The sequence below is a fragment of the Toxotes jaculatrix genome, chromosome 12 (assembly GCF_017976425.1).
Source record: "Toxotes jaculatrix isolate fToxJac2 chromosome 12, fToxJac2.pri, whole genome shotgun sequence".
NCBI classification, from domain to species: Eukaryota; Metazoa; Chordata; class Actinopteri; family Toxotidae; genus Toxotes; species Toxotes jaculatrix.
Window position 1 is genome coordinate 19692394 of NC_054405.1, and position 13045 is coordinate 19705438.

Genomic DNA, 13045 nt, shown 5'->3' on the forward strand with positions numbered 1-13045 from the left:
GCTGGGGCCGGGCGAATGCGGTGGTACCAAAGAGGAGAGAAATCTGAGCGGCCGTGCCGGGTGATGTGAAAAGTCACAATACCACATCAAAACCAGGCTTTCCCATCGCATGCTTAGACCAGTGAAGGGGATATGAGAATCACCGTTTGTCACGGGGTAAGTTAGTAGTTGTTACATGCGGCTGTATTTTTGTTTTGGCACTTACAGAGACTTGTTATTTTTGACGACGAATTGCCTGCAGTGTCTGCGCTCTCCCGTTCCGATCTCAAAATGGCGGAGAGGCCGAAAGCTAAGCTAAGTGGCAAAGTTGGCACTCACAAGAGCACCGATTTAGAGACTGAACGTTGAGATAGTCAAACGGCGGTTTTACCCAAATATGCTGAATGTGAGTGTTATCTTAAAACCGGTTCTGCGCTTCTCGGCCAATGCTGGACTTGTATCGAGGCACTTGTTGTGAAACCTAGCTGAACATTTGGCTAACGCTAGCTTCGGCTATTTATGGAAGTTCTGTGGGGACGAGCTAGCGTGGTGCGTTAGCCGGCTGAGCTAACTTAGGTGCTGTCAGCTTGCTGCCATGTTTTCTACAGCCGGGTACAAATATTGTGATGTTTGAAAATGCATACATAAATGCTACACTTTAAATTATATCTCCAATTGTTGTGGAAACCTCTTAATTTGTGTGAATAATACTATACTTGAACAGTTTTACCAGTGCATTCTTGTACTGGTGAATATAGCCATATAAACTTGGGTTTGCATATCTCATTCTCCGGTAGATCTTAACGGGTAGCTGTTTTATTTCAACAGTGGATTGTGTTGCTCAGCTACTTGTTGGCGTAGACCAACGCCCTTTGTTTGTTTTGGTATGGTGACTGTGTGGTAGCATAAATCCAGCCTGCTCAAACTGACAGCTCCTGTTAACGCGTACGTTATCGCGCTAAGCTAACGTTAGCTGGAAAGGGCGTTGCTGAGCCATTGCTGCAACTTTGCCCTTGTGGCCATCGAAGCTGGGAAAGACGTCACCCGGGCCAGATTTTGAACTCAGACCTGTCCTCCTTAAAATAAAAGCAGTCTTTATTCAATTCGGGCTGTTTTTATGCATGCTGTGAGCTCCCTTAAGGCAATCTACCCAGGTTTGAGCATTCACAATTAGGGTGGAGACTAAAAAGGGATCAGTACGAAATGATAATGAACGAGGCCAACGCATGCAGATTTGACTTGTACAAAACTGTCTGATGATCTGGATTTCATAACCCAATTGAATGCCTACTAATTGTCGAGTAGTTACTGTTACTTAGCAGTAAAAGTAAAGGCCCATGTCATGATTTTAAAGATATTTTCTGTGCTCAGTTTTTCAAAGTACATCATCACCTAAACGTTTTACCTATTGTATGTTTTGAGATACAATAAGGTGGTGGTGTTGTTGACAGTGGAGTCAAGGTTTTAATTCTGCTATTTTTCCACCTTTATCGGCATTTATTCTTTTTTTCTTTTTGGTATGACAAGAGCTACACTAATTAAAGTGCAATACTTCTTAATGAGGTCTAAAATCAAAGATGTATGGGTCTTATCTTTTGAGAGCATGTCAATGTCTTGTCACATGTAAATCTTGAGCATTGACATTGATAACACATGGCAGTATGTTTTAGATAAAGGTTGAGTAACTTTTGAAATGAATATCTTTATTGTGAGGCAACAAGTTATTTATGTAATATCATAAGAGAGAGAGTAGAGGCATCATTGCTTTATTACAAAAAGGTAATGAAGTGCTGTAGGCAGCCACTTAAAGGAGAAAGATCTGCCATGGTGTTAAATTTGTAATCAAACATTACCTTGTCAGTTTGTACCAACACGGACTTGTTTGGCCTGAAGGTCACCCATAAGGAGGGGCATTGCTCAGCAGCTTGACACAAACAGATCATGATGACTTAAAGCTTGATATGCAGCCAGAACTGCCTGTGGCTACTTTTATTGCATGGTTTGTTATCTCTTGCTGAATATTCAGTGCTGCTTTTTTGTAAATCACTCCTACTTAAAAAAATTTATGTTGAAAATGGAAGAAAACAATGTAGCATGCTAGAAATTGAATAGAATTCAATTTTGCGTTTGTTTGTATTCATTAGGGTAGTTTTGACACAAGATTTAATGATCCTTTCATAAAAGCGTGTCGGGGCATGTATATCCTCTTGCTCTGCCTTTAATCATAATATTTGGTGCCCAACCATAGAGCCTCCCTACCAACCGATTGATATGGTCCTATAACATAAAAAGAACAAACAATTAGTTTATCAATTGATTAGTTGATCAACAGGAAATAAGTCAGCAACAGCTTTGATTAATTGATTGTGTGAGTCAATTATTAAACAAGAATAACACCACTCTGTGGTTCCAGCTTCTCCAGTGTGAGGATTTGCTTTTTCTTCTGTTTTACACATTATCATTGGAAATTGAGTGTCTTTGGGTTGTAGACCATTACTGGGACAGAACAAGACATCTGAGCTTCAAGAAACTGTGATGGTAATTTTTGTAGTATATTTGTCTACAGGTCATGTAAGGAGCACACCATCACATTTACAAATAAATTCATCTACTGTTTTAGAGGATGATGCATTTTTGCCAGGATATTGATAAGTGTTGTGCGTTTGAAAAAATGAGGTGTGTGTCACATCACTGCTCTACATGATGGTCTTTAACGAAGTGTGGTTCTGAGAGAAGAAAAATTTTCAGTTGTTCAAGAAAGATAGATGAGGTATAATTGACATCACTGTCTGATATTGTAGCCTAATGGGAGCTTAGTCAGGTGATCTTTTCACCTGTTTACATTTCACAGTGTAAACCAAGAGGATATGGTCTGGGAGCATGTTGTAGTTCTTGAGCGAGCAGGAGAGGCATGTAAGTTGTTCTATGATTATGAGCGGAAGCAGAGCAGTGGGAGGCTGCTTCGTCTCCTAGTGACGTCTCAGTCTTCCTCACTGGCAGGTAAATTAAAGGTGGTCATCATGCTGTGTGTGCTCTTACTGGTCTCCACATGGATGCATGTAGCTAAAAAACACTATTGAATCTCAAATGTGATTGATTTATTTATTTTTTCAGTTATCAAATTTTAAATAATTAGTTTGGGCAATGCCTGGATTATAGAATCTCTAGCTTTATGGTAGGCAACATTTGAAACCTGTATCATAAAATCACAAATTAACGAAATGATCATGAGCAATATAATTAACAAGTTAACAAAACTCTTCTTACATGTAATAAAGAAGCAGTTTGCTAGTTTGCCATCCCAGTTGTGGAATTATCTACAACAACTGACAAAACTGATTATTGTCACGCCCCACTGATCACCATTGGCTTTTTAGCTGCTGTGCATTTTAAGATCTAGGCCCATAAACTAGTTGTGGCATCTCATCCTCTTATGGTTTATCTTTTAAATGGCAAATTCAAAGTTTGTTTCTCAAATGTTTTTCCTTAATTTGTTTCACATTATCTGCCATCTACAGCTTGTATGAGTCCTTAATTTCATCACCATGGCTCTGGATTTTTGGACAACCATCTTATTTAATTTGTCTGCACCAAATATCTTAAAATAATCTCAACAGGTCTCTACTGTCATTTCCTTAAAATCAATCCGTTAAACTGTATGTGGATGTTCTGTAGCTTGAAAAATAGGCTAGTGCTGTGTCATTGTGCTATTTTCAATTGAATAATGTATTCAAATACTTCGGGAAGGATAACTGTCCTTCCCCTCTGTTTACATTACAAGGTCACCCTGGTCATTTTGCCCCAGGTGAAGGAAGGGGTCAGTTGAATATCTTATTCAAGGATACATGACCTTATCTCACTAACAACAATGACAACAACAACACAAGACATCAAACTGAGGTGCTTTAGTTGTGGGTATACTCTCCCTGCCACTAGGTCATAATTTTATAAACAGTCTGTTTTGGAAAAACTTGTCAGGCATTTGTGAAAATGTATGAATGCTTCTTCACACTAATTACTAATTACTGGGGTGGTTCTTTGTGCATGGGCTTGTTATCTGTTGATCTGTCTTGTACAAAGAGAACTGCCAGGTTATTTTAACAATCTGTTTTGTGTTCCAACTGTTTATTTAGTTTATTTAAGAATAGTTGCAGCTCTAATTTATATCTCCAATATTTATTATTCATTCATGAAACTGTTGGTTATTTTTCATGATTATTTGCTTAGTCTATAAAATGTCAGAAAAGAATTAAATGTATCCATAGTTTATCGGAGTCTGTCATGACTTCAAATGTTTTTTTAACTCAAAAAATCTAAGATATTGAGTTTGCAGAGATAATAAAACAGAGAAAGGCAGTAATCCTCACATTTTAGAAGCTCACATTTTTGCTTCATAAATGACTTAAAAGGGTTTTTTAGTAATCAAAGTGTTTCAGCCAACTACTGATCTGTTCTGTTCTGCTGTGATGATGTCAAAAGGCAACTTCTTGAGGGACACAGATATGAAATTTTGAACTTCATACTGGAATAATAAAGCTTATCTAGATGTTGAAGTCCAAAGCCAAAGTTTGTCTTTATTTCTCTCTAGGAACTGACCACGGTGGTGGTGTTGTTTGTATGTCAACAGACGTATGTTATGATAATATTACAAACCTTTTGGTTTTCCTCATCCTTTGGTAGAATTTTTTTTATGTGTACAGGTTAATTCAGATCAATCATTACCTTAGAGGGGAAATGAGTGGTTGGGCGACCACACAGGTGATACATTAAGAAGAAAAAAAAAAAAAAAACGCCCTCTACACTATTCCCTTTTGATAAACCTGATACATAGACAGGACCTTGAACCTTTCTTCTTGATTTATGACTCTCTAACCAGGTTCCCACTGAGAAGCACTTAGTGTAGATAGCTGCACATTTGCTTTTCAATGCAATAACTGTAGTTTGAAAATTTGAAAATACTTTTTACTGACTGAAACCACAACTCATACAGTCACCTGTTTGTTTTAATCTATGAGTTCCTTTAAAACATAGCTTTGGAATGCAGTTGCTGGTGAAGCTCAGGAGTCTCACGCAGGTGGAGAAGCTACCGAGACAGTCTTAGTTACGTAATAATTTAGAGGTTGGTCTGTTTGGTCAAATGGCTATTTTTGAACCACACTGAGAGTGGTGCTCTGCAAAAATCACTAGCTCTCTCCCGTCAGTTCAGAGCACCCATCGTGTCTGCAGGCAGAAAGGGGCAGTGGGGGGTTGGCATTCGAATGAATTGCGTGTCATTTCAGACTTGTTTGAACTTGATTTTTCGGAGATGTGATAGCCCTTGTTTCCAACGGAGCATCATTTAGTTATTTATTTTCTTGAAGGAGTTTTTTGTATGCAGCAGCAGAAGCTGGCAACTGACGGAGAAATGGACAAAAATTATGCACCAGACAATGACACAGACAAGGGAGACTTGCTGTTAAGGCCCTCTCTCAGTGTCTTGAGTTAATCCTGTTAGCTACCGTCCAGTCCCTTCTTTACATTGCACTGTCAGCTGTATGGAGGACTAGTGGTCTCTATCACTTAGAAACACACACACAGACAGACTGTATGTTGTCTAGTCTAGCAGCTAAGCAGCTTAGTGCTATCGTGGCCTCAGGTGCCATCAGTGTTGAAGCGCAGGAAGTGATTCCTTATTAGCTTCGCAATCCCTGAGTGGTGTGTTTTGATTTTGCAGCGTGTGCTGTTGATCTCTGCTCTTGTGTTGGGGATGGTCAAAAGTCAGACTTTATCTATAATGAAACAAAATGTTTTAAACTCCTACAGTCAAAGCCTACGTTTATGTTCCTAGCATTCCTAGTTCAGTTTAAGCTGTATAATATATTTTTTTTAATTGATATCATTTAGAAAAGTCTTTGGCAGCGCGAATGAGTCCACAAAATGGCTCTTTCCCTACTGTCCAGCACTGTTTAATAAAACGTTGTAGTTCCTGATTTTCTTGCCTTGCTGCTTCAATTACCCAAACCTTATTAAAACTTAAACTTCCTCTCTCTCTCTCTCTCTCCTCTCTTTTCATCAGGTGATGGGCACGTTTGATCAGTGACTAAGATTTGGATTGGGCCGTTGTGAGCACTTGTGGAGCCTTTTCCCCCCACAGCTGATTGGCAGCAGTACCTCCGGTTCACCCCCCCCCCCCCCTCTACGTGGCACTCTTTTTGCCACCTCCGAGTCTCGAAGGAAAAACATCGCTGAGGGATCAGACACCTCCCCACCACACACTTCCTAACCAGACTCCCCGAGCACATCGCCTCACCGTCACCTCCCCAAGAGGGAGAGAACAGCAGCCGCCATGGTGCTGTCACAGAGACAAAGGGATGAACTGTGAGTGCCCGGGTAGAAATAAGTGGGTGTGCAGGCTTATTACACATGCAAACAAGAACAGACATGTAGACTAACACACATTTAGTGCTCATGTAGAGATGCACTAAAGTGTGTGTATATGTGGGCTTTTTAGCAATACCTCGAAGTTGGTCCACAGGCGCTTATGTCACATGCTTTCGCCTCTCGATACAAAGCAGTGGAATATAATCAGCTGTTTGGGCTAAGTCATCCAGAAGAGGTTAATGTAAATGTTGTGAGAAAGTGCATTCCTTTACAAGAATGTGTAATCATTGGGGGAAATGTAATGAGATGTGAGCTTGAAGGTGCTTCACTTGATAGCTACTTGGTGAATATTTCATAACCCACATGACAGGGGCAAAGAAGTGAGGGGGATGGGGAAGGAGGAACTTAAAAAATGATGGTTGGTTAATGTGAGCTGCTCTGTGCAGTGGTATCTGCCTGGCTGCTTGCATGGTATGCACCCCAGTTCAGTACACCCCAGTCCAGACAACAGAGAGCAGCAGATGTTATCATCTTTGTCTAACTCTTGTTAGTAAAAAAAAAAGTGGACTGATCATGAGTCAAAAAATGATTGGGATAATCTAGTGGAACTCCTGTTGCCTGTGGTGGTCTAATGTTCAAAGTCAATAACAGACAGTTGAATCAGGGTTACAATTTTAAGCTGTTCAAAGTAGCCCTGAAGCTGCAGCCTAATTTTAGCACTGTTACTCATGAAATATTCACCCTTCATCTCATAAAGGAGCTGTTCCACTCATTTTTATATAAGTGCGTGTGTGTGTATATGTCTGTGTGGATTTGTGGACGACTCAGTGTTCACTGTTAGTGGCGAGTCTCTGGTTTCCAAGCAGCAGCACAAAACACAGGTTCTCAGGGATTTCGTCCTTACGTTTTGTTTTCTTCACTGAAGGATTGTAATTTCTTTTGGCACTTACTCAGATTTGCTGACATTTAAGATGGAACTGTGAAACTTGAATCCCATTGCTCCCGTCTGCTAGCCAGGGTGTGGTCTCTTCTCTTTTAAGGAGGATTTCCTCCCAGGATTTCTGTTAAGGTGGAGTTGATACTTAATAGATGATAACCTCACTTTGAGGTACAAGTCATTCATCACAATTATGGGAATAATCAAATGAAGTTGCCTTGTTAATGAGTAATTAAGACCAGCAGTGGGTATGTGCTAGTATCCCTGAGGACCTAATCTGTGATTGGTGACGAGTTAACACCTGAAACCTTTCAAAAACCAATTCTACTTTTTCTCAGAAATCGGGCTATAGCTGACTATCTCCGTTCCAATGGATATGAGGAGGCCTATTCCACCTTCAAGAAAGAGGCTGAGTTAGATATGGTAAGGAGTGACAGAAACACCAGAATGTTAAAACAAATGACAAAAAAACCTGCACTTTCATTTTTACTAAGAGGAATGTTTCTCATTGTCTCTGTCTGTTTTGTATTCATAGAATGAAGAGGTAGATAAAAAGTATGCTGGACTCTTAGAAAAGAAATGGACATCAGTCATCAGATTACAGAAGAAGGTAAGAAATGTTTGTGTGCTGGCTGATAGTGTGTTTTACATTTGCCTGAGATGTTTGATACATGCCGTACAGTTCATGTGTAAGGTAGACAAAACCTGTGGGCGGGCAGCGTAGCTGTCAATACACGTCACCATGCTCCCTCACCTACCTAGAAAAATGTAGATACAAACAATTTTATTTCAGCACCTCTTTTGAAATTGAAACTACCAGATGAACAGTGTGATAATGTGGAATTGTTACCTGATAAGTTTTTGCCGAGCAGAGTCTCTGACCTTCTGACCCCTGTGCGTCTTGTTTCACCCCCCTGTCTCAGGTGATGGAGTTGGAGTCGAAGTTGAATGAGGCGAAGGAGGAGATGACACATGGAGGACCTGTGGGTCAGAAGAAAGACCCCAAGGAATGGATCCCCCGTCCCCCAGAGAAATACGCCCTGAGCGGGCACCGCGCTCCTGTCACACGAGTCATATTCCACCCTGTGTTCTCTGTTATGGTCACAGCCTCTGAGGATGCTACCATCAAGGTGTGTGTGTTTACAAACAGGGTTTGCACACTGGGCTGCCAGTTTAGTAGACACTGATGACCCACCTTTATCTATTTATCTACTGGATTACATTACATTTACCTTTGTGTATCTACATAGAATTGTAGATACACATGTGATGACCGTGGTGACAGAGAGGTGTTATTTATATATTGTATAATTAGTTATTAATAAGATTTGCTTAAATGCTTCAGTTTTTGGGAAAAATGTTTTCCAAAGTGGGGAGGCAGCACTAGGTCTCAACCTATTTTGAATACTTCTCTCAAAATGTGCATTTCTCACATTATTAAAACAATTATCCTTGTACAGTCATTAACAGCATCATCATACTGATATATTATGCATTAATTTGTGCATCGTGAGGTCCTGTGTGAACTCTCTGGAAATGTCAAGACTCCTTTTGCTTTTCTGGTGTTCTCATAATGTAAGATCTTCAGGGTGTCTTTGAGCACTACTCTGAAAATGTGTCTCTAGCAGGAATATTATAGCACAGTGATGAGTGAATGCAGCAGCATTTATAAGCAAAATCCGTGTGTTGCAGTTCACCACAACATAGCCTCTGCAGCTCTGACCCTTCAGATCAAAGCTGTACTGCAGATCTGAGGCTACGCTCCCTTTTATCCTCACTGCTTCTGCTTCAGCATGTCCTCCCTCCCTCCCTGCTACTCTTCCACCCTCACCCTTTCTTTTTTCTGCTTTGTCACTGCTCATCTGTGTGGAGATGGGCTGATGCACTTGTTGTCTGAGGCAACACTCCCAGCGCACAGCACCTTGGGAAACATGCAGATCTGCTCCTTTTTCAGCCCCTCCTCCTCTTTTTATTAAACGAGTAAACTGTCAGATGATTGCTTAATATATATCACTTTGAAATGACAGTTTTGTGTTTAAATAGTAATCAGTATTCACATTAGAGTTCAATGTCACAACACATTATCTAACCTGCACCCCACCCTGCCTGTTGAATCTACCAAAAATTACACTTGTTGCCGTTAGGTCACAAGACTTTATTTAAAAATGTGACTAATTTTGCGATTTCATAGTGAAACATGATCTTTAGTTAAGATCAACAGCTGTCAATCACAGCTGGGGAGGGGAACTGAAGTTCCTCACGAACTGCCTGTCCTTGTTTGTCTGTAATTTTAGGTGTGGGACTATGAGGCAGGAGACTTTGAGCGAACTCTGAAAGGCCACACAGACTCTGTGCAGGACATCTCCTTTGATCAGACAGGAAAGCTGCTGGCTTCATGTTCAGCTGACATGAGCATCAAACTCTGGGACTTTCAGGGGTTTGAGTGCATCCGAACAATGCATGGTAAGTGATATATACAGAAATAACAATGGTTACAGTACAGAAGCACCTGCAAAAGTGATGTAGCTAATATTCAAACACATACATTGTTAAATACAATGTGATTTAGAAATACTGCAATTTCTTAACTAAATTTTTCTGATTTGGTGTGATGATGCTAAATTATTTGGACATGTCTGTCGTGGTAGTTTATGTATCAAGATGAACTCAGACCAGTTACACAGCTAAACTTTTGACTGTGTCATCCAGGCCACGATCACAATGTGTCGTCTGTAGCCATCATGCCAAATGGTGACCACATAGTGTCTGCATCCAGAGACAAGACCATCAAGATGTGGGAGGTGGCCACTGGGTAAGTGAGAGGGAGCCTTGTTTTAACTCTCACTACCCCAAGCTCTCATAGAGACTGAGACTGATATAATTTTACATTTTAAGCTTTTTGTGTTTCTTTTTTGTTTCCATATTGATAATACAGAATCAGTTTACAGTTAATTTATGCTAAAAGCTCTTTTACCATTTGGTTTGACAATTTTTCCACCTACAGATACTGTGTGAAGACCTTCACAGGCCACAGGGAGTGGGTGAGGATGGTGCGTCCCAACCAGGACGGCTCGTTGATCGCCAGCTGCTCCAATGATCAGACAGTGCGTGTCTGGGTGGTTGCCTCAAAGGAGTGCAAAGCTGAGCTGCGGGAGCATGAACATGTGGTAGAGTGTATTGCCTGGGCCCCTGACAGTGCTCACCCCACCATCCTGGAGGCCACAGGCTCAGAGGTAAATACTGCTGCTACAGGATCTGACAGTAACCTACATAGGATGTTTGTGTACGTTTGGTTCAGCTGCAGTGTCTCCCATAATTGTTTATACCAAAACCAAACCATGTGCACTGAATTAATCAGACATTAATGCTCTTTTATTAAATAAAACTGTAGCATAAAACAGAACATGCTTTATTTTTTTGAGGCCAGTGAAGAATGAAACCCAAATAGTAATTAAATTTACCATAAAAGATTAGATGCTGCAGGATCTTTGAGACTCAGATCAGCAGATTACCTGGACCAGTCAGGTTTTCATATCACATTTGCTTCGTTGTAATTAAAACAACATCACAAAGTTGGATAAAGGCAGTTTGTACGGTCAGAAGATTTGGAGACAAACTGATCAGCCTGTAACAAACAGCTGCGGATGTGTGAAGAAAAACACACCACTCTTATTTACAAATCTGTATCTATGTTTATTGTCCTTTCTGTAGACGTGCTAGTGGCTATATGAGCATGCTAACATTTGCTAATTAACAGTAAAAACTAGGTACAGCTCAGGTACCAGGTACCAGCATTGCCATTCCTGGAGCCCTGCTGCTATCATAGCTGATAGCAGCTGATCACTTCAAACCTAGAAAGCATCTATTTGATGCATTGTTGTCTTTCATGTAGCTGCTCGCTGTTTCTTACATCTTCCTTATATCTCTGGTTTACAGAGTAAGAAGAGTGGAAAGCCAGGCCCCTTCCTTCTATCTGGATCCAGAGATAAAACCATTAAGATGTGGGACGTCAGCACTGGCATCTGCCTTATGACTCTGGTGAGTAGTCTTAGCAATGGTGTCTGTGACTGTCTCAGTATTTCTGCTTATGAGTCAGGGGAGTGGTGGGTAATCAGTCTTGGTTCTTCAGGTGGGACATGACAACTGGGTGCGTGGGGTGTTGTTTCACCCTGGAGGAAGATTCATAGTGAGCTGTGCTGATGACAAAACCATTAGGGTTTGGGACTACAAGAACAAACGCTGCATGAAGACCCTGTGTGCCCATGAACACTTTGTTACCTCTCTGGGTAAGACAGTTATTAGTGGAATTAATTTAGCATCTCCTGCTCCTGAAATTTAATGTCTCATGTAAACCTATGGTAAACCTGTGAAAATACAGAACTGAAACCCAAGTTGAATTGCTAGTTTTGTCCATCAGATTAAACTAGTTTCAGTGTTGTCATGAACTTGTTTAAATTGACTGAGCTCATCTTTAATGCAGCGCACCTGAACAAATGTTTACCCCTCTTGCAGATTTCCACAAGACTTCTCCCTACGTGGTGACAGGCAGTGTCGATCAGACAGTCAAAGTCTGGGAGTGTCGCTGAGACTGCCTCCATCTCTTGCCCTTTCCAGCTTCCTACCCCCACCTCCAAAAGAAACCCTAAAGCCCCACTGTACCCCATTCCTCTCCTTCTGTCCTGACAACCAGCCCAGCCCCTCACCTCTCGCACTCCAAACCATAGTTGACCATGGCGCTTTACCTTCCTCCCCGTCCCCTACCCTCGCTTCCCCCTCCTTCCCCCCTCCCCTACATCAGTCCAGCCCTATTAAGATGACTATTGTCCTTTTATGTAAATTATTCTGGATGTAGGGTACGCTTAATAAATGTCACGCAGTCTCTGACACATAAACACACTCAAAAGATAAGTATTCCTTGCATGGTGAATCAAACAAAAAAATTGTATACTGTAAAATTTGCCGAATTTGCATACTGTTGTCATGACTTCCCGTCAAGTCAAAGGGTAAATATCCTTGTGTGCTGGCACAGGTGGATTCCGGTTAACTGACAGTGCACGAAAAACCAATGGCGCCCCTTGTTGAAGGGGTTTAGGTTTATTTTAGTTTTGTTTTACTCCATGCCTCCATTGTTGTGGTCTGTCTCTGCGCAGATGGTGATAGAGAAGATGTGAGGAAGGTAAGAATAAAAGAAAGGATGAGTGGAAACTGTCCAGGAGAATATGATAGTAAGTTGAAGAAAAAAAAAAAATTAAATAGGATGCAGCTCCCTAGTTGAATCACTTGAGGTTCTGTGGGTGAGTGCACGTGTACATGTGTGTATACATGGTGTGAGTGTGTGTGTGTTTGTGTATTATGACAGGAGAATCTCTCCACCGTCTCTGCTCTGATGGTCAGAGGAGAGAGAGGAGGCAAAGCTTCTCACCCACTGTGTTCATTCATACTACTTCATCTCTTTTAACAAACTTGCTTTCTAGTAGACACTCACAGGACCTTAATGATCCCCAAGCTGCTGAGAGCACAGGCACACACCCCATAGCAAAAGTGTTTTACAGAGGAAAAAGTCTGCTCACCTTTTATGAGGTTTGTGTGTGTGTATGTCGCCCCAGAGAATCGCCCAGTGCCCTCTTGCTCGCTATCTCTGCCTTGTTAACCCATTGAGGGCTCCCTCTCGGGATTTTCATTCTGCTTTCTGTGGTCTCACTGCTCTCTTTACACACACATACACATACACTCACAAATGCACATACACGCACAGTAAAAGTTGTGTAT

General features: G+C 41.1%; 1 protein-coding gene across 2 annotated transcripts; it reads left to right on the forward strand.

Annotated features, from left to right (window-relative positions):
• Positions 1-13: 13 nt before the first annotated feature.
• LOC121190934 (lissencephaly-1 homolog B) lies at positions 14-12582 on the forward strand. 2 transcript variants are annotated; one of them, XM_041051948.1, is made up of 11 exons: positions 14-156; positions 6035-6336; positions 7615-7699; positions 7812-7886; positions 8200-8406; positions 9571-9739; positions 9986-10088; positions 10281-10509; positions 11213-11314; positions 11406-11562; positions 11789-12582. In XM_041051948.1, the coding sequence occupies exons 2-11, from the start codon at positions 6305-6307 to the stop codon at positions 11860-11862; spliced, it is 1233 nt and encodes a 410-aa protein (XP_040907882.1). In that variant the 5' UTR covers positions 14-156; positions 6035-6304; the 3' UTR covers positions 11863-12582. The 2 variants fall into 2 exon arrangements, with proteins under 2 accessions (XP_040907882.1, XP_040907883.1); XM_041051949.1 differs by lacking the exon at positions 6035-6336.
• The last annotated feature ends 463 nt before the right edge of the window (positions 12583-13045 follow it).

Bases quoted from the DNA above. Each gene is read 5' to 3' on its own strand.
- LOC121190934 (XM_041051948.1), top strand. From the start codon at position 6,305: ATGGTGCTGTCACAGAGACAAAGGGATGAACT. The intron at 9,740-9,985 runs GTAAGTGATATA...TGTGTCATCCAG, and splicing joins GTGCATCCGAACAATGCATG to GCCACGATCACAATGTGTCG. The intron at 11,315-11,405 runs GTGAGTAGTCTT...TTGGTTCTTCAG, and splicing joins GCATCTGCCTTATGACTCTG to GTGGGACATGACAACTGGGT.